The sequence below is a fragment of the Stegastes partitus genome, unplaced genomic scaffold (genome assembly GCF_000690725.1).
Source record: "Stegastes partitus isolate 25-593 unplaced genomic scaffold, Stegastes_partitus-1.0.2 Scaffold1175, whole genome shotgun sequence".
Classification (NCBI taxonomy): Eukaryota; Metazoa; Chordata; class Actinopteri; family Pomacentridae; genus Stegastes; species Stegastes partitus.
The window spans coordinates 207864-225630 of record NW_007578906.1 but is presented as its reverse complement, the minus strand read 5'-3'; the positions used below and the strand labels follow the sequence as shown (position 1 = coordinate 225630).

At 39.6% G+C, this 17767-nt stretch overlaps 2 protein-coding genes across 4 annotated transcripts in view; one reads left to right on the top strand and one right to left on the bottom strand.

The window, feature by feature from the left end:
- Window positions 1-1464: 1464 nt before the first annotated feature.
- Window positions 1465-17465, bottom strand: arfip1 (ADP-ribosylation factor interacting protein 1 (arfaptin 1)). Of its 3 annotated transcripts, XM_008296987.1 has the most exons (10): window positions 17228-17465; window positions 15385-15743; window positions 10808-10909; window positions 9387-9492; window positions 8727-8828; window positions 6696-6808; window positions 6151-6372; window positions 4659-4816; window positions 3784-3958; window positions 1465-3685 (listed from the first exon to the last, which is right to left on the bottom strand). In XM_008296987.1, exons 2-10 carry the CDS (start codon window positions 15739-15741, stop codon window positions 3530-3532), a joined length of 1491 nt encoding a protein of 496 aa, XP_008295209.1. In that variant the 5' UTR covers window positions 15742-15743; window positions 17228-17465; the 3' UTR covers window positions 1465-3529. The 3 variants fall into 3 exon arrangements, with proteins under 3 accessions (XP_008295209.1, XP_008295210.1, XP_008295211.1); XM_008296988.1 differs by lacking the exon at window positions 8727-8828; XM_008296989.1 differs by lacking the exon at window positions 15385-15743.
- Window positions 7751-17767, top strand: part of fam193a (family with sequence similarity 193 member A) — a 28504-nt gene continuing 18487 nt past the window's right edge. Inside the window, exons 1-2 of the mRNA XM_008296992.1 lie at window positions 7751-7756; window positions 12340-12342. The gene's annotated coding sequence lies outside the window, so the exon portion shown is untranslated. The remainder of the gene's footprint in view (window positions 7757-12339; window positions 12343-17767) is intronic.

Below are 17767 nucleotides of genomic sequence, written 5' to 3'. Positions count from 1 at the left end.
ACTAAGGGACTTTGGACTTCTACCACTATTTCTCCCAACATTTGGATGCCAAAATGTTGCCTCCATTTTAAGCTAAATTAGGCTCTAACACCTCTGTAGTTCTGAGGGAAGCATTGTACTGCTACCACAACAGCTGCACTGTGTTCAGGTTTACCAGTCATCCCAAAATATGTCAGCTTTGTTCAAACAAAAAAACAAAAAACAATCTTCTTTCAACTTGATGATACATAGAATTTTAGACATCATAAGAGGCTTTAGTAGTTTTGTAATTGCCTCCTTTCCTCTTGTCTTTTTGCTTCCAGATTTCAGTATTCTGAAATTATTAAAAAGCCCAGGTCAAAAACTACAAGCCGACCAGAACTAGAAACTCCAGTACACACTTTGCTGGTGTTTTTGTGCTGCCTCTTTAGGATTGAAGGATTTCTCCCACCGTGTGATAAATAATGAAGGTGGGGAAGTTTGCCATGAGTCACAGATGTACTGGGTGGTGACATCAAGCCATGACCAAAGCTCCATATCTCATCATCTGTTGGTGGTTTCATGATCTCTGCACGGAGATTTCAATAAATAAATGGAAATGGATTCTCATTCTCAACTGATACCACACAGCTAGGATCGCAACGGCACAAAATATAAAACTGTCTTGATCAGAACTCATTCTTTGCATTACATAGTGTTGAAGCAATGAACCAGAATATAGATTAAATGATGCTGTTAAAAGGGCTAAAGACAGATTGCCTTTTAACTTCATCTACTTGAATGCAGAATGAGTTCACCTTGAGGTTTATTGAATTATTAGATGCATTTTGTAATAATAAAGCTGTTTTTTTTTTTTTAACCATTGTTATTTTTTGATTATTGTAACTTGCAGCAGATTGTTTTTTCATTCCCACTGAAAAACTATTATTTTTATTCTACGGTCCATTTGATTGACAACATGACAACAGATGAGACACGTCATCGGCATCCTCAAAGCTTTCCTGAGGATTAACCGCATCCTTTCAGATGTACTGTATACCTGTGGGTGTGGTGGGCTTGTGATTGTGAAAATCTAAAAGGGGAATCTCAGAGCACCTGGAGTAAAGTAAACTCAGAAGAATCCAAGTGAAATGGCTCCACATTTAATAAGAACTCATGCCCCTTAGTGTCATCTACAGCAGTTTGAACCCATATGTCAACAGTCTGTTCAATAAGCCGCTGCTGGCTGTTTGAAAAGGGACAAACTGACAAAACACAGGATGGAGCCTTACTTCAAAAACTGTTCTTCTTTTAATTGTAAATGCTCACAAAACATATAAACAAGGAGGCATATTGTCTGTCTTTCCTTGCCTTATTTTTCCAGCACCAACTGTACTGAGCAGCTTTAATTTGCTTCATATTTCTCTGTTGGCCTCTGGTGGTGACTTTTAATAAGAGCTGCTGCCATAAACCCTGATTTATAAAGAAATAAACTCTGGCCACACATATGGAAAAGAAGTTTTTATTTTCCCAAAGAGGTTACACAACATTCAGAATCCTTTTAACTCAACATTTGTTAATGTTTCATTTATTATAAAGGTAGACACCTACTAGTACACTGCAGTACCAGCGCATCATTCTGTAGGTCTTCAGGAAAACAAAGCCGAATGGCAGCATTGGTCATACTAAAGGTAAAATAGAGATTACAAATATATATCCATCTATTTCAAGGAAACAATAGATTGTTGTACAAGATTCACACTCTCAAACTGCTATAGTGAGCCATAGGAAAAGTACAAATCCACAAAGTGAGGACACGACAGCTGATTATCATTACCAGCCTGCAGAAGTCCCCTTTGAAAAATATACTTTTGTGTAACCCAATAAAGGAAACTGTTAGCAGCCCAGGCAAAGGATGCTGGTCTTTCAAATTTACAAAAGACAACATTTCTCAAGTTAATTGTATTTTGGTTTACACCTTACATATCATACAATTCTTACAAGTTTTTTTGTAATTAGTCTCAAATGCATAAATGTGCATATGTGCAATACGGATAAATATCTTTGAGAACAGCATGTCTTCAAATAGATTTAGACTTTCTGAAGTTAATGAAGTCGTTTCTTCTTCTTTCTTTTTTAACGCAGTAATCATTTTGTGGTGTGTTTTAGCACGTAAAGTCGTACAGGGTCTATCTGTACTTCTTCCACGGGTGTTTGTGCATTTGTTTGGTCCTTTCTCTTCAATCAAGAGTGGGCCCTTGAAAGCCTAGTAGTGAGAGCGCCTGTTTTCGGTAACAAGACGAGATAGCACAGAGGAGAAGAGAAGAACAAATTCAAGAAATCAAGGCACAATTAGTCACATAAGGCTGGTCCTTCATTTTCTCTGGAATATAAGAGATTCGACACTCTCATCCATTCAGTCGTACACTCCCAGTGGAGACACAATCGAGGAATGGAGGGTAATGTCGAATAAAAGTAGCATTATGTCAACATAAATGCGTCACAGCATGCAGGGAGTCAAAAATACGAGTTTTCAAACATTTCTTGAAAAGGAGTGTTTTTTGGGGGGGAAACACTTTGGTTTTTGCAAACTTGGAGAAGAAAATGGACACCTCTCTCATATCTGTCTGGTCGATGAAGTCGAAGCTGGTAGCAGAAGCTCAGTCAGGAATCGGGAGGAAGAGGTCGGCCTGGCTCTGCCCAAAGGCATGTAACCCTCCGTTAAACCACAACTTGATTTCGTACACTTTGGCTTTTGTATTAGCGAGCTTTAGAGGTGTTGGTAGGCAGATATTTTTTAAACGGTGGACAGAGTCACACCACCTCTTTCTCCCTGTTTCCAATCTTTATGCTAAGCTAAGCTAAGCTAAGCTAAGCTAAGCAAAGCTGCTAGCTGTAGCCTTATACACAACGGACAGACAGAGCAGTATAGATCATCTCGCTTAAATCTTAGTAAGAAAGCGAATAACAAAGTATATTTCCCAAAATGTCAAACTGGCATCTTAATCATTGCTGGTAAAAATGACCAATTTTGCACGACCTAGAAATCTAAACGCAACTTTGCACCATTTATCATACGGATATTATATGAAATTAGAAAAGAATTTATGTCGAAAAAGAAGCTTCCTGATTAGACTTTTGCAAAGAATTCATCCCAGTCACCTGATAAACAATTTGAGTAAAATGGCAGCCTTTTGGGTCCCATAGCTGCCCTTACAAAGCCAACATGTCCACTGTGCTGGGATGTAACATTCGTATGCTGGAATACAAAAAGGCCATTTAGAGTTTCCAGATGTATTTACTGCAGCAACTCCTGTTCAACTGGCCTGTCAAACAGCATGAAAGTGCTTTTCCTATGATTTGAAATAACTACACAGATGAAAAATGATTCAACACCAAAAGAAAAACGGAATGTTGGAGTTTGTTTGTTTTTTTTTCCTTTCTTTTGTTAAAAGACTTACAGTTCTGAAAGTTTGAAAAGCAGTGACAGTAGAGTTAAAGAGGGAAAGGAGGTTCCTGTAGTTTCCGCCGAATTTCTCCTCGAACTGAGCCGACGAGATTTCAGGAGTGATTAGTGCTCTTCCAGCCAAGATGGACTGTCTCCGCCAGGCATTTTCAACTTGATGTGGAACTGCTTGAGTGTCTGTTCCAGCTGCTGTTGGTTTCCAGCATAGTATGCAGCTATGGCATTGTGGAACAGGATGAGCTGGTTATGCAATACCTTTACCTGTTGGCGAAGGAAGAAAAAGGAGAGAGATGAACACAATGAATTGAAAGCTGATACGTTGGCAGTGATGTGAAGAGTCGAACTAGTATCTGACCAACCTTGTTCTCTTCCAGGAACTTCAGCTTGACTGAAACGTCGTTTCGCATCCTCTCATACTTCTCACGGTGGATCTGAAACTGCTGCTGGGACTGTTCAATCTTCGGCATGGTGTTGGCGTCGCGTGGCCCCAGATTCAGCTCTTCCAAATCGGTACGGTATGCATCATACTCCACCCTAGAAGTGTTTCATATTTAGAAATCACACCAGAAATATGCGATATGTCTGTTTACATGATGGCATGTAGGAACAGACCGTTGGTAGCATACAAATAATATCACAGGCAAAGATATTAGAAATCATGTAACTGCAGTAACCCCTGAGCACTAACATGTTTAATTAACCACCAACACATGACATCTGCACCAAAACAAATGACTAAAACAACAGACTGAAAATGATTCAACAACAATAATTCTAAATTCAATTAGTCATTATAGTGGCTTATCATAAAAATTCTGCTTTCAGTGTCATTAAAGTTTGTTATAAACCATATGTTCAATGTACTGCTTCTAAATGCTGAATATGTGACATGTGAGAGTGTCGTTTTTTTTCCTCTACATTAAAATATTTTTGATCCTAAATTCTTGGAAAACAAAAAAGAAAAAAAAGAAAGTTGTCAAACTGGATTCTGCGAACAAAATCATTCATCAGAAAATAAAAGAATAAATAAGAACTTACATTTTAATGGAAAACTTAAAACATAATTATTGTAGCAAAAAGTAAAGTAAAAATATAAAGACATGATAGTGTGTTGTCCGCAGTTTGAAAGGCCAAAATCCTGCCAGGATTCACATGTTGCAGTTTAATAAAAAATGGTAAAAACAAAACATTCAGTGCACAGGCAGAACAGAACAAAAACACAAGCACACGTTACCTGGCGATTTCATACTGCTTGATATTAATCATGGTGTCTTCGATTGTTTTGTCCACAAGCGTGTTCACGCTAGCGATGAAGAAGTTGATGGCACCCAACAGCGTCTCTCCATTTTTGGACAAAAGCCTTTGGGTGTCAGCGTTGTAGCTAAACTCCTCCTAAAGGACACAGTCAAGCAGGTGTGGTTGAGTATTATAGTATTAGTGCCTCTAAAAACTGCAAACAATGAATGCAGCTGATAATTCTCTGAATCAAGCACACCATGGTAATCTGTGGAGAAGCCAGTAAACCCACAGGTTGGTTCAACCTACATGCTCATTTACTGTGAAAAGAGTCCAGTTCAGACATAGAAGGTCTACTAACACAAAAAATCCACAGGACATACAGTTGTGCTCATAAGTTTGCATACCCTGGTGATTTTGGCCTGATAACATGCACACAAGATGACACAAACAGGTTGGAATGGCTACTAAAGGTAACTATCCTCACCTGATTGCGTGCAATTATTGTTATTGTGGCACTTTGTGTTAAAAAAAAAATAGTGTCGTAAAAGCTTCTATAAGTCAGGTATAGGACTCAAAAGAAGAGAAAGAAGATTTAAACTTTCTTTAAACCGTCTGAAATCCTCACTGTGGGCCCTTTTTTTCCTGCAATATGAAATCCTACACATCTCGGGAAATAGCACAACTGTTGACAGAAAAAGCAAGAACACAAAAATGTCTTTCGTGTGTTATGACACGGTCATAACGCCATAAATTATAAAAAAGAAAAGGTGAAATTTGTGGATCATTTATTTTACTAAAATTGAAAAAAACAATACTAAAAAAAAAAAACAAAAAAAAAAAATAGTGGCTCTACATATTATATATATTTTACTACTTGCATTTACAATTTGCTTCTGTACTTGAATTCCACCAACTCTGTGTAAACACAACCTGTAGTTCAGCCAGTTCAACAAAACCCCTGAAATTTTGGACACGTGAACGCTGTTAGCAGCAGAATCAATAACGTTATCTATTATGGTGATTTGAAAAAAGAAAAAAAACATGTAGAATAAAGTGATTTTGTGTAATATCATGATGTAAAAATTAGATTTGGGTATATTTTCTGACAGAAAGGCACATCTCAAATGAGTAGGACTAACAGAAAGTTGAAAATCCAACAATTTTCTCCTGTTTTTACAGTTTCTGGCTCTGATAAATAGTGTCATTTTGGTGATCTAAAAAATAACATGCTTTTGAAACCTGCCCTTTGTGCTTTTTTTTTTTAGGGTAAAACCACTGATGTCTGTAAACTGTGATCCGATGCTTCAATAACATAATAATGATCAAAAACAATGAGCAGCAACACTAAACTCTAATCTGAGGGATCACAGTGGTGTGGGCACATGTTGCCCAGCAGATGGCTCACAAGTCAATAGAGTCTGTGTTACTCTGTCTCTGTATAATACCCAGTCTGATTGAGTTCAATGTATCTACACATAGGGACTCACATGGAGCTCTGGTGACTTGAGGCTGAGGTCGGCGAAGGCGTCGCCCAGCTGCCTCTGCGTCTGCATTATCTGGGACAGCTGACCGGCCAGCGTCTGAGCCAGCCTGATCACGTTCTGGTACTTCCTCTTATTGTCGCGAAGCACTTCGATTTGGGCCTCCAGCTCCAGGTCCACGGTCCTCGAGCCTCTACCCAGCTTCTCTGACAAGATCTGCCTGGTGCACTGCAGAGGACAGTGGGCTTATTAACACGCCAATGAAGAACTTCAAAACATTAACAATGACCCCCCTGGGACTTTCTACTGCACTCAGTCAAGAGAAAAAGACCAGAGAGGCTGAGAGAGACACAATCTGAAGGATAGAGTGGAGCCAAAATAAAAAAAAGCAAGAGAGGATATCAATAATGTGTCGTTGTCAGTTTAGGGTAAAGGTAATTTTTCAACCAACATCCTAATTAACTGAGAGAAGATAGAAACAGAACTAAAGCTGAGAGAGGAAGCAGGTTAGAAAAGGGACATAAAAATAAATCAAGGACAGAGAGGTTTACTTTATATGTGTTGATGCTCCACTTTCTCACTAGGTCCAGTTTTTCCATGGCTGGGTTCTTTAAGTCATCTGAAAGGACCACCGCTCCACTCTTTGGCTGAGCTTTCATCGTGCCTGAACAATTGAAATTCATTCACTTAGTGAGCGATTGAGTTATTGGATTTTCAGACAAGGAAGCTGTGGTGAAAAAAAAATCAAGGGAGGTGTTGGAATTATAAAACAGTTCATTGAGATTGTCAAAAGCTTTACTGCAGACATAATATCAAATGAAAGACATTAGAGGATGACGTCTATGAATGCTCAAATCAAACGAACATTAACATTGTAAAACAGGTGCAGTAGAAGTGACACAAAGAGCTTCATTGTGTTTTGGATACAGAGGGGAAACGCTGCGAGATATGGAGCTCCGAAACTGACAAAATGTAGAAAAAGGTTATCGGACGTGTTAAAAAAAAAAAAAAAAAAAAGGCTGAAGACATCCATAAATACTACAGTTAGATAAAGCAGTTACTACTGAATTTTTTTTGCAATAACCATGTATGAAATGAAAAATTAGAAAAGTGTTATGACAACGTGAAAAAGACTAGTCGTGGTATTTAACCTAAAGAGAAATATCACCAGCTTTCTAGTGTTATTCAGCTCATGGTCCGGCTGTCCATACCCATAACTTCAGACTGGTCTCTGTGAATGCTCCCTTAAGTGCACATCAAACTAACATGATTGCTTTTTGCTCATTGTTAGCTCGAAGACTAATATTGTACAAATGGAAAGATCCATGTCCTCCAACATATGGTCATTGGATGAAAGCGGTTATGGGTTATACACATTTGGAAAAAAAAAAATAGACATACACAAAAAGGATCTAATGGGAAATGTTATGATCAGTGGCTGCCATTTTGGTCCTACTTTGAAAGTGTGTCTGCTGATAAACTTTCTTAATTTGCATAAACTCTGTACTCTGTATACAAATCCATGAGATCACATAAGATATGTCACTTAATGGTCTGATCCGGTGTAGCAGGGGGTGGGGATGGGGGTGTTTTTGTTTTGTTTGTGTTTGATGTTGCTAAAAATAAATAAAAAGACGTTGATCATGCCCATAACTTCACTGTTACAGTTCACTCTCACTGCTCTCGTTGTAGTTGCAGCAGGTAACTTCAACAAATAAAAAGATCTTTAAAAAAAAAAAACCCTCGGTACTCTACCAGCTCAGCCCCTGAACACAGAGCATTTAGCAGACAGGTATTTCCTCTCAGGGATTGGTAGAGACTAAAGTGAAGACAGGACAAGTATTGCATCTACCAAGTGGCCAAAAACACAACTGGAAATGAACGATAATGTTGCTGTGTAACTGCTGGATGTGTAAATAAGCAATTGTTTACAGGCAAATTTGCCATATCAGCTTATATCAATGTAGTGTCTGCAAATTTTCCTCTGCTTCAGTAAGGTAGCCAACACTGATTTCACTGACAGACTGTTACATTGTTAAGCTCACAAGTATAAAATGTAGGTTTTCTTACTCAGATTTTATTCATTAAAAGACAACGTGATTTATTCACCCACCTTTTACAACACTGTGACAGTTTCAAGGCTCCATAAAGAAATTACGGGTGTCAGTTTTTACAAGGGCAAAGGCTGCAAGCAGGAAAACCCACCGATGATCAATGTTAAAGCGGTTCTCTTTCCAAGCAGATATTTACATATCGAGAAGTTGCATTAGATCTAGAAATCTTGAGATTTAGATCTTAGTAAAATAAGTCTAAACAGTATGTAAATGCTCATCAACAGCCACCGCAAAGCACAACACTACTTTCAGCTAGCCCAGACTTATGCAAAGGCGAAGTTTGGAGAGCCGACGAACAAAAAAGGGAAGAAGAGAGGTTTGATTCTGAATGGAGCGCAGCCTGTGGGAACAAGGAGCAGGTGAGAAACTGATGAAAACCAAGAAAGGTAAGGTAGATTGCGTTTAAGTTAGTGTACAAATGGTAGTGATTCAGTGTCATCCGATTCATACTCCATCGCTTCAGGGTACCTGTCTCAGCCTGACTATCGCTGTTGGAGCGTGCCAGGCGGCTAGCAACAGCTGAGCTGGGAGCTACAGGTGCCACGGGAGACGTGGGCAGGCTTGCTGACCCTGGGAGATATTCAGAGTTATGATTCATTAGTTGTTGTTTTTTTTTAACCCTCCTGCCTCACAAAGGTAAGGGTGGACTTGATTTCCTGTGTGTGTTTTTTTCCCCATTACTGTGCTCTCCCCATGTTGCAGGATGAATGTGCTAATAAACAAAAGCCAACCTCAACCCGTGTAAATAACATGGAAAATAGCCATGGCAACATTGGGCTGAACGGGCCACAACGGCTCTCCGCTCTATGGGGAGATTTTTTATTTGCATTTGTAACAAGACCATAATGATGAAAAGGAAAGGAGGGTTTACAATGTGGAGATCAGAGCAAACTCATTAAATTCAATTGGACGCCCACCTTTACAAATTCAAATGTCTACCTTTCATATTTCACAGAGACTGCAAACCTAAAGCGCAGCGCTGCGAATACACGGAGAGAGAGGCCGTTTGTAAACACAGGACGCCGGGAAGAAATCAAATAATGGAACAAGCTGACAAGATTCTGATGAGCTGCTGCTTCACAAAAAAGTAAAGAAAACAACAGTAGCAATGGGGAGAGAAGTGCTCACCTTTGTATGGTCCTGATTCAATGATGCCCTCTGTTGTTGAAGCAAAGTTGCTGGAGACACAAGACTCTGAAAGGTTTAGGGCTCCAGGGCCGCCAGGATAGGAGTCCTATGAGAGAAAACATAGTTAGTATGACAGTTCTAGTGGGACCCAATAGACAAGTAAGATAGGAGAGTCAACTCTGTGTACTTTCATCTGAACACCTGCTGCTCTATAACTAATAGTTTATTACTGTGAATGTGATACACAGAATGAACTAAGGTCAACTTTTATTGTTGTTAAAACCCAATTAAATGAGCTAAATTACTCCAGTGAGTGAAAGTCAAATTATCTCCCAGGCCCTTTGAGATGGTTTGACTTTTTTAATGAGACATTTTTTATTATGAAACAACAGCAACAACAAAAAATAGACTCATGGCTGACTGAGAAGAATGACTGTAAAAGGGAAATATTTCATTTGTGTCATTTTGATGACATATTAACATTCAAATCAAGTCACAAACACAGACACCAAAAAATAATGCAAGACAGAAAACAAGGCAACATGCTAAAGTTCCCTGGGCAACCTATCAATTCCTGCCTGGCTGAACTCATTTTTAACAAGATTAAATGTTTTAAAATTCCATACATGCTTGTGTTTGACAGACGGACAGTGACTGAGAGCTATTTGATGTAAACTAACTGAAAGCACTGCCAGCCCACAGTCATACTGATGAGAGAGAGCGAGAGCGAGAGCGAGAGCGAGAGAGAGAGAGAGAGAGAGAGAGAGCACCCTGAGGTCTCCTTCAAAATGACTTGACTGCAGAAGAAGCTCTCCTTCGCTGTAATTACATCACTGCTTCACAGGATGAAATCAATTTTGTGGAGCGACAACAACTTGTGAATTAGTCCATCCAAGTTAGGTTTCAAGCAAAAATGACAACAATTGCTGGTTCCAGCTTCTCACGTGTGCAGATGTTTTTCATCACCAGAATTTTTAATCTCCCCAAGGGGTTGAATAAAGTATCTATCTATCCGTCACTCAGGCTCAAACTGATTCTTTTGTGTTTTTTACCGCTTGTCAAAGCGAAAAAAATTTAATTGAATACATTTCATTAGAGTAATTATTCTGTTTTCTAACACTTAATAGACAAAACAACTTCATTGATCAATTAGGACAGTAACGGGCTTAATTGTTGGTTACAGCCCTCCCAACCATGTGTACTTGTTTTGGCTGATTTTCTTCTAAGAGTAAAGTGTTTAAGTGCTAATATGCTGAGCTAATTTAATGAAAGATATTAGAATTGATCAGTGAAATGTAAAGTGCAAAGAAACCAACACATCATCTTTCAACTAAAGGATTAGAAGGGAAGTTCAGGAAGATAGTAGACTCACGTTTTAAATCATTTCAGGACACTTAGATAGTCTCTAAACAAGCCCTTACCCTTTGGAACACTGTCTCAGGGCTCTGATCCAGGTCTCCATTGCTGGTGACTGGGATCTCAGCAGCTGAGCTTCTATGGGAGTCCTCAGCCATTGTGCTCTCCTGCAGTGAGGAGGGGGAAATGAAGCAGGTTATTGGTCAAAGAAAAGAGGAGTAAGGATCCACTTTGGGGACCCAACAGTTATGGACTGCCATCTTGTGGACAGTAAAAAAATATGGTCTTGGACCAGGACTCAATGCAGACAGTAACCGCTGGTCAGTACAATCATTGAGGGCTTCCACTGTAAACTGATTAGAACAATCTTTATCCTAAACACTCAAACAAAGTAAGTCAGAAAACAAGAACAGAATATTCAGATTAAACAGTTTTACTTCACATCTCACACAACAGCATGGTGTAATGCAATAAACAAATGGACACTTTTATTATTAACACTGCAACACCTAAACCATACTGGAGTTGCAGTATGTAGATTAAAAATGAATGATAATGTCACTGGTTCCATTCAAGTTGTCCAAACCCTGTAAATTACTGGTCAATCCATCCTGCTGTTGTTGTTGCTGATTTCTCAGACTGGGTGGAGAGACAGTTATTTTGGACATTTTGAAACATTAATCAGGATATAAAGATCTTGTCCAAGGCAGACTTGCCATATCAGCTTATGTTACTGTAGTGGACGTTTACTGCCACACAGACTGCCTCCACCCCAGTGAGTTGCCCAATTGGTGTCTTTTTTGTCATCAACAGATTGCAGGTTGATATAAAATTAGAAATGTGTAGGCCTCATGTATTTCACAACTACAAAATGTAGGTTTTTGTACTTTCATAGTTTTTATTTATTTAAAATATTTTGACAACAGGGGCTCACTGGTTAGCACCATCGCCTCGCAGCTAGAAGATCCCCGGTTCGCATCCTGGTTAGGATCTTTCTGTGTGGAGTTTGCATGTTCTCCCCACGCAGGGTGGTTTCTCTCCGGGTTCTCCGGCTTCCTCCCTCAGTCCAAAAAACATGCTGAGGTTAATTGGTGAGTCTAAATTGTGACTGTGAGTGTGCTTGGTTGTCTGTCTCTAAGTGTAGCCCTGTGATAGACTGGTGACCTGTCCAGGGTGTCCCCTGCCTTCACCCTAAGTCGGCTGGGATAGACTCCAGCCCCCCGCGACCCTAGTGAGGAATAAACAGTGTATAGATGATGGATCTAGGCACATTTTTCTCACCTGAGCACCTTTGACACTTTGACAGCTTCAAGGCATCATAAAAAGATTACGTGTGTCAACTTAAGCAAGGACAAAGGTGGCAAGCAGGAAAATCCCCTGATAATAAATGTTAAAGCACGTATCTTTCCATGCAGGCAAAGCAAATATTTACATATTTACAAGTTGCATTTCTTCTAGAAATCTAAAGATTTGGATATTATTAAGTTGACCAATCTTGTCTTTAATATCAAGTTGTCCAATCTCTGTAAGTTAGTGGTCAATCAATCCTCCGGTTACTGATTTCCCAGACTGGGTGGAGAGCTCAGTGAACTTGAAGACGGTTATTTTGGACAGTTTCAGCATTTACCAGGATATGACACACTTGTACAACGACAACTGACACCAATTTGCAACACCTTACATCTTACAACACTGTATCTGCTTAAATTACCAAACACATCAGAGTCGAATATGGTGTCAAGAGAAAGACACCAATGACCTTTTACTTACACAGACACAACCTTTGTGTGCGATCAATGTTTGGCCCTAGCCCATAGTGATACTTTAAACACATAAAATCCAATCTTTTTGCGCCACGTCCATGTCTGTTTCCTCACAATTACAAGGCTTAATGTTTTACAGTGACATCAGCACATTAAATCCTGAGTGTCAGTGTTGCAACTGGTGATTTTTACTGAGAAAACCTCGTGCTAGAACAAAATTCTTCTTAAACTCAAAAAGCATTAAGAGTCATGTGGAAAGTCTTTATAAAAACACGTATAAATCATGGCATCCTGTAATCGTGATGCAGTGACACATCGGCTTGTTTAGCTCAACATTTACATGTTGGCTTGCAGCGAGCCACAGGGTGGAGACAACAGTTTGTGGCCACATCAGTTTTGTTCAGGCTATAATAACGTGGCTTTGTGGAGGTGCAGGATGAAGATACAGCTGTGCTAGTTTCAGTACATTTTTATGGCCCAATCACTGTGGACTTGGTAACTGGGACACTGACCTAACAACTTTTAACGCTCTGCATGGAAGCTTCACAAGGCCTGAGAATGTAAAGCTGTCACAAAAAAGGGGTTTCAATGAATTATTTTTATAATCAATAAATTAAAAACTTCCATGTTTGAGCAAGATCCTTCACCTATGGACCTTGACCACTGCCTAAATAATGCAAATAGCTACCAGATCACCAGGTAACAGGATCTAGGTCTTGTCTAAACCGTCTGAGTGGTTTCACTGTGAGAGTGAAACACTGAGTTTATTTCATGGATTTATATAAATAAGATATACCAGAATATACAAAACTTTGCACATTTACTTCATTTAATAAACTACAGTTATACTAAACCCCACAGCTAACTCCCTGCAGGAATGAATGAAAAGAAAATCTGTAAATTAATCGGACAAGTTCCATTTAAGTTTAACCTAAAATAGTAATACGATAAATGTACAGTGACATTCTGAAATATATTGAGGAGATTGGGCATTTTGCTTTGCTCACAGTTTGTCATTTAATGTTTACAAAAGGTTACATTTGGCCTCAGAGTACTGTCTGATGTAAAAAAAAAGTTGGTGTATTTGTGTCCCTGAGAGTCAAAAAGTGTTAGTTTGGTGCTACTTCCCCTAACCGACTATTTCCAATGCGCTCACCCAGAATATAACAAATTAAAGGTAAGCATTTTAAAATGATTTCATGTTAGCGTTTGTAAAAACACTTTACTTTGACTGCTGCATCATGTGACAGACACATAAATACTTAAAGGCCATAGGACACCCGCATGCAGGCAGGCAAGCAGGCAAGCAGGCAGCACAGATATGTACTGCTCTACTTGTCAAACCACCTAGTGCAGATAAGCCAGACTCCTGCCTGATAGTTCACTCTGACATCGCGTGTAAACAGGTTGTCTGGAAAAGGAATATCTGATTTCAAGCATTTAAAAAAAAAAGGCTAGATGAAGACTGATTGTAGCAAAATTTGCTGGTGCTGCAGTTGCACCGTAACTATCCAAGTATCCTGATTTGACCGTCGTTGTGTGCTGGAAGACCTGATGACAGTGGGACTAATTCAACCACAGATGATCAGGAGTGTCGGAGCCAAAATGATCACACCCACCATCTGCAAACCTTCTGCAGGAAAGCTCTCTCATAATGTCAAACTACTGAAGCACAGAGAATAGCTAATTTGTGTTGAATTATCAGGCATATGAAGGGGCAAGGTATGGCATGTCATAGTTTGCCGTTCCCTACAGATCAGTATCCTGGCTACAAGCTAACATAACGTGGGAGGGAGGGTTGTGTAATAACAATAGGCTTACTGTCCAATTAGCTGCGTCAGCCTAAGAGGAAGGAATCATGTCTTCCCTCTCCAACTACAGAATGACGTGGCACAATCATGATGCACAAAGTTGAGCTCAAACTGTAATCAGGCTGGAAAATCTGGCTCAAGGCAAAACATAAAAACTCCCAATGACTGCCTTGTGCTGCATTTAGGGTTACTACATGAAAATGGGTCAAAAAAATATAGAGTTTTGATTTGAAATTCTTAGGATGTGACATATAATACTGGCACAGAGTGTGAACCAGAACATGATCAACAGCCTGAGGAGTCACACATTCCAGCAACACAAGAAATGTGGGACTGACTAGGAATGTTTGGTCAGGAGTCCAAATCTGTCTCACTTACCCAGTCATGTGACCGGCACATGCAGAACTAAAGAGCTGTATGCACAACCAACTTACAAATAGGAGGAAATTGTATCATTTGCACATCATGCAAACTTTCACTTACAGAGTCTGTGACGAGCCGAAGAAGGCAACACCACAGAGAAGTGTATACTTACTGACAGCAGGAGCAATGACAGCAAACAACCCATTTGCAGTAGAACAATTCACATACATGTCACACAGTTAGAACCAGCAAAGATAAATTATCTTCAGCAATCACTTAGAGATAAGCTAGCATGAATACAAATAAGAGAAAAATGCATGACGTCTTGATCATCCCTAAGCATACAGGAGCAGCACATCAATAATTAGTAAGAAAGCCACCAAGTGCACCATCAACACAGAGCAGCAGCTACACCAGCTAGTTTTTCTACAAAAAAAACTCCAGCAAAGCAAATTTAATCTGAAACACAACTACCTCCCAACACAAACACAAAAGAGAGAAACACAATCACTTTAACTCAGGTTCATGTTGTTGATTATAGCAGACAAAGCTCCGCAACAAAATTGAACCTCATAATAAATTGATTACATAGGAAGGAGACCGCCACCACCACAGCAAATCACAATCAAAACAGCAACATGAGCAGGGGCACAGTAAGGAAGTGCTAGAGCAGGGTTGATTGTTTAAAGCGAATGTAAATATCACCTTTGTTTCAGTGTGAGAGTCTTCACTTTCCTCTGGCGTTTCAGCTGTTTCAACATGGTGTTCTGCCTCGCGTTCCCCATTGTCTACACTGCCAGACACCACATTCTTACTCTGAATACCCTCGTCCTCCTCCTCCTCAACATCCTTATCACTGGCTTCTGCCTTTTCTCCGTCACTGTCAATATCGATGTCGTACAGGACATCAGCTTTGTCATCTCCTCCCCTATTAAGGTCTACACTCTCCTCCTGTAAATCCTCACTCAAACTGTCCTCTGCTTTGTCAGCCTCCTCACAATCCATCTGAGGGTCCTCGGCTGAGGTCTTCCCCGACTCAGCCTCAAGACTAACTTCAGACATACCTGAAAACAGACAGACATGAAGGTATGAAAAGGTCCCTGCGAAGTCGGCCGACTGCTGATTGTGCTTTACCACAGCACAACGCAACAGTACTACTAACCTATCTTGTGTTTGTGTCTGTACTTTAATGTGTTATTTTATTCAAACCACAGAACTAAGCATGTGTATTTCTGAAAGATAAATCCCTGTTTACTGCTGTTTATACGGTGTTTCAAGAATCTTGCTTCAGCAAGGTGTAACTCTATTCCAAAGATGATATCTGGAGATGTCAGCATCTCCTTGCTTTTTTTGTAAAAACAAGAAAACATCACCAATAAATGTAAATAACATTGGTATAAACAAACGCAACTGATATTTTCATTATCTTGCTAAGACGATAACGCCACACACACACCAACAAGTACTTCACATCACTACACACACATCTATATATATAAATAGTTTTAATTTTGGTTTACAATTCCAGCAAGTTTATGTTTCATTTACATTCACTAGCTTTGTTTGGATTCGTTCAGTAATACAGATACTTAACTATGTGACTCAAATGTACATGAGAGGCACAAACTGGGGCTACAATAACCAGTGCACTTGAAAAACAGTAAAGCAAAGTGACTGAGAGCCTCATGTAAGTCTCGGACAACACTGACAAACTCCTGTGGAACCTTGTGCCCGACTAGAAATCCCACATCTGTTTGAACTGGTATGTTAAGATTCACACCACTGACACTGCACGTTATTTTCTTCCTCCCTTTCTTTCTTTACTCAGTAAAGCAGTCTGAATTGCGTCTGTGTTCTAAAATAAACCTAAGCATGTTGTTAGGTCAGCTGCATGTGATGTTGATCTCCAGCCAAGACACAAAAAAAGGCATGTAAATATTAGTGGTTATTTAAAATACTGGAGCAGTCCCTTCGGAAACAGATAAACAGATGTTAGCATATGCACAAGTTTTCAGCTCTCTGTAGGAAAACGTGACCCAGTTATACTGTGGTGACTGTCTTAGGCTTGATGTGGACGCTAATACTTGTACACTTAAGAGTGAAGTACCGCAGCTGCTGTCGCAGTGTCTGATCTTTATCCTCGCTGCAGCATCACACCAGCAAGGTTAGCTAAATTACCTGTTGCAGTACAGTCACGTGACTTGCGAGGGCGTCCAAAAAGGATAAAAATACTTTTAATGCTATACACATTATATAATGTAGGTGTTTTTTATACACATTTGAAGAGTACTCATTTAACAAACCTTTCCGTAGATTTACACCGAAGTCAGTTAGCATGAAGCTGCTCACTAGTTTGAGTTAACGTGAATGTATGAGAGCCGTTGACGTGTAGTTAGCTAACATTAATGTAGCTAAACAGCCGAGGACGACTCGGCTGAAATGCTAAATAAAATCACTTTCATCAGTTAAAAACAAAAGACTATTTTGCTACGTATGCAATCCAGCACCACAAGCGAACAGCGATAATCAAAACTTTAGTTTACATTACCTGTCTGCGGCTGTGGCTAACTATTTAGCTGTAAACTGTTAGCCGTTCGTGTAGTTCACTGAAATCCTTAGCGTCGTATCGTTCTTCACGTTTTCAGCAAAGGCACCGTGCCTGCTGTTTGTGCAAATGTTGCATAGATATACTAACAGTTTATCACCGGTGGTCCTCGACTCTCCACAAGTACGCCAGGCTTGCTGCTTGAACCCCGGAAAGACCGATCCACTGTGCGGGGCCTCGGCTGTCATCTGCAGCAAACCACATCATTTGCTGCATGCGCTCTCCCCCTGCTGTTAAAATATGCTGTTTGCAGTTTGTGTCTGAGCTTTAAAACCAGTTTATTTAGTTCATTTTTATAACCGAGTATATGTATATATTCACAAATGTATTATAAAAAAAACGCGACCCCAAGTGAACTAATTATGCTGGTTAATTCTTTACGGTAAAGTTTATTTCTTCCTGTAGTTTTCCATAATGTGATTTTACATTACTAACTCCATTTCCCATAAGCCCATTGGCGAGGGACGCACACTTGCGTTGCAA

Excerpts from the sequence above, each read along its gene's own strand:
- arfip1 (XM_008296987.1), bottom strand. The coding sequence starts at position 15,741 with ATGTCTGAAGTTAGTCTTGAGGCTGAGTCGGGGAAGACCTCAGCCGAG. Across the intron at positions 10,910-15,384 it reads ACTCTCACACTGAAACAAAG|GAGAGCACAATGGCTGAGGA; the intron begins GTGATATTTACA and ends TCCTCACTGCAG. Across the intron at positions 3,686-3,783 it reads AGTTCCTGGAAGAGAACAAG|GTAAAGGTATTGCATAACCA; the intron begins GTTGGTCAGATA and ends CTTCGCCAACAG.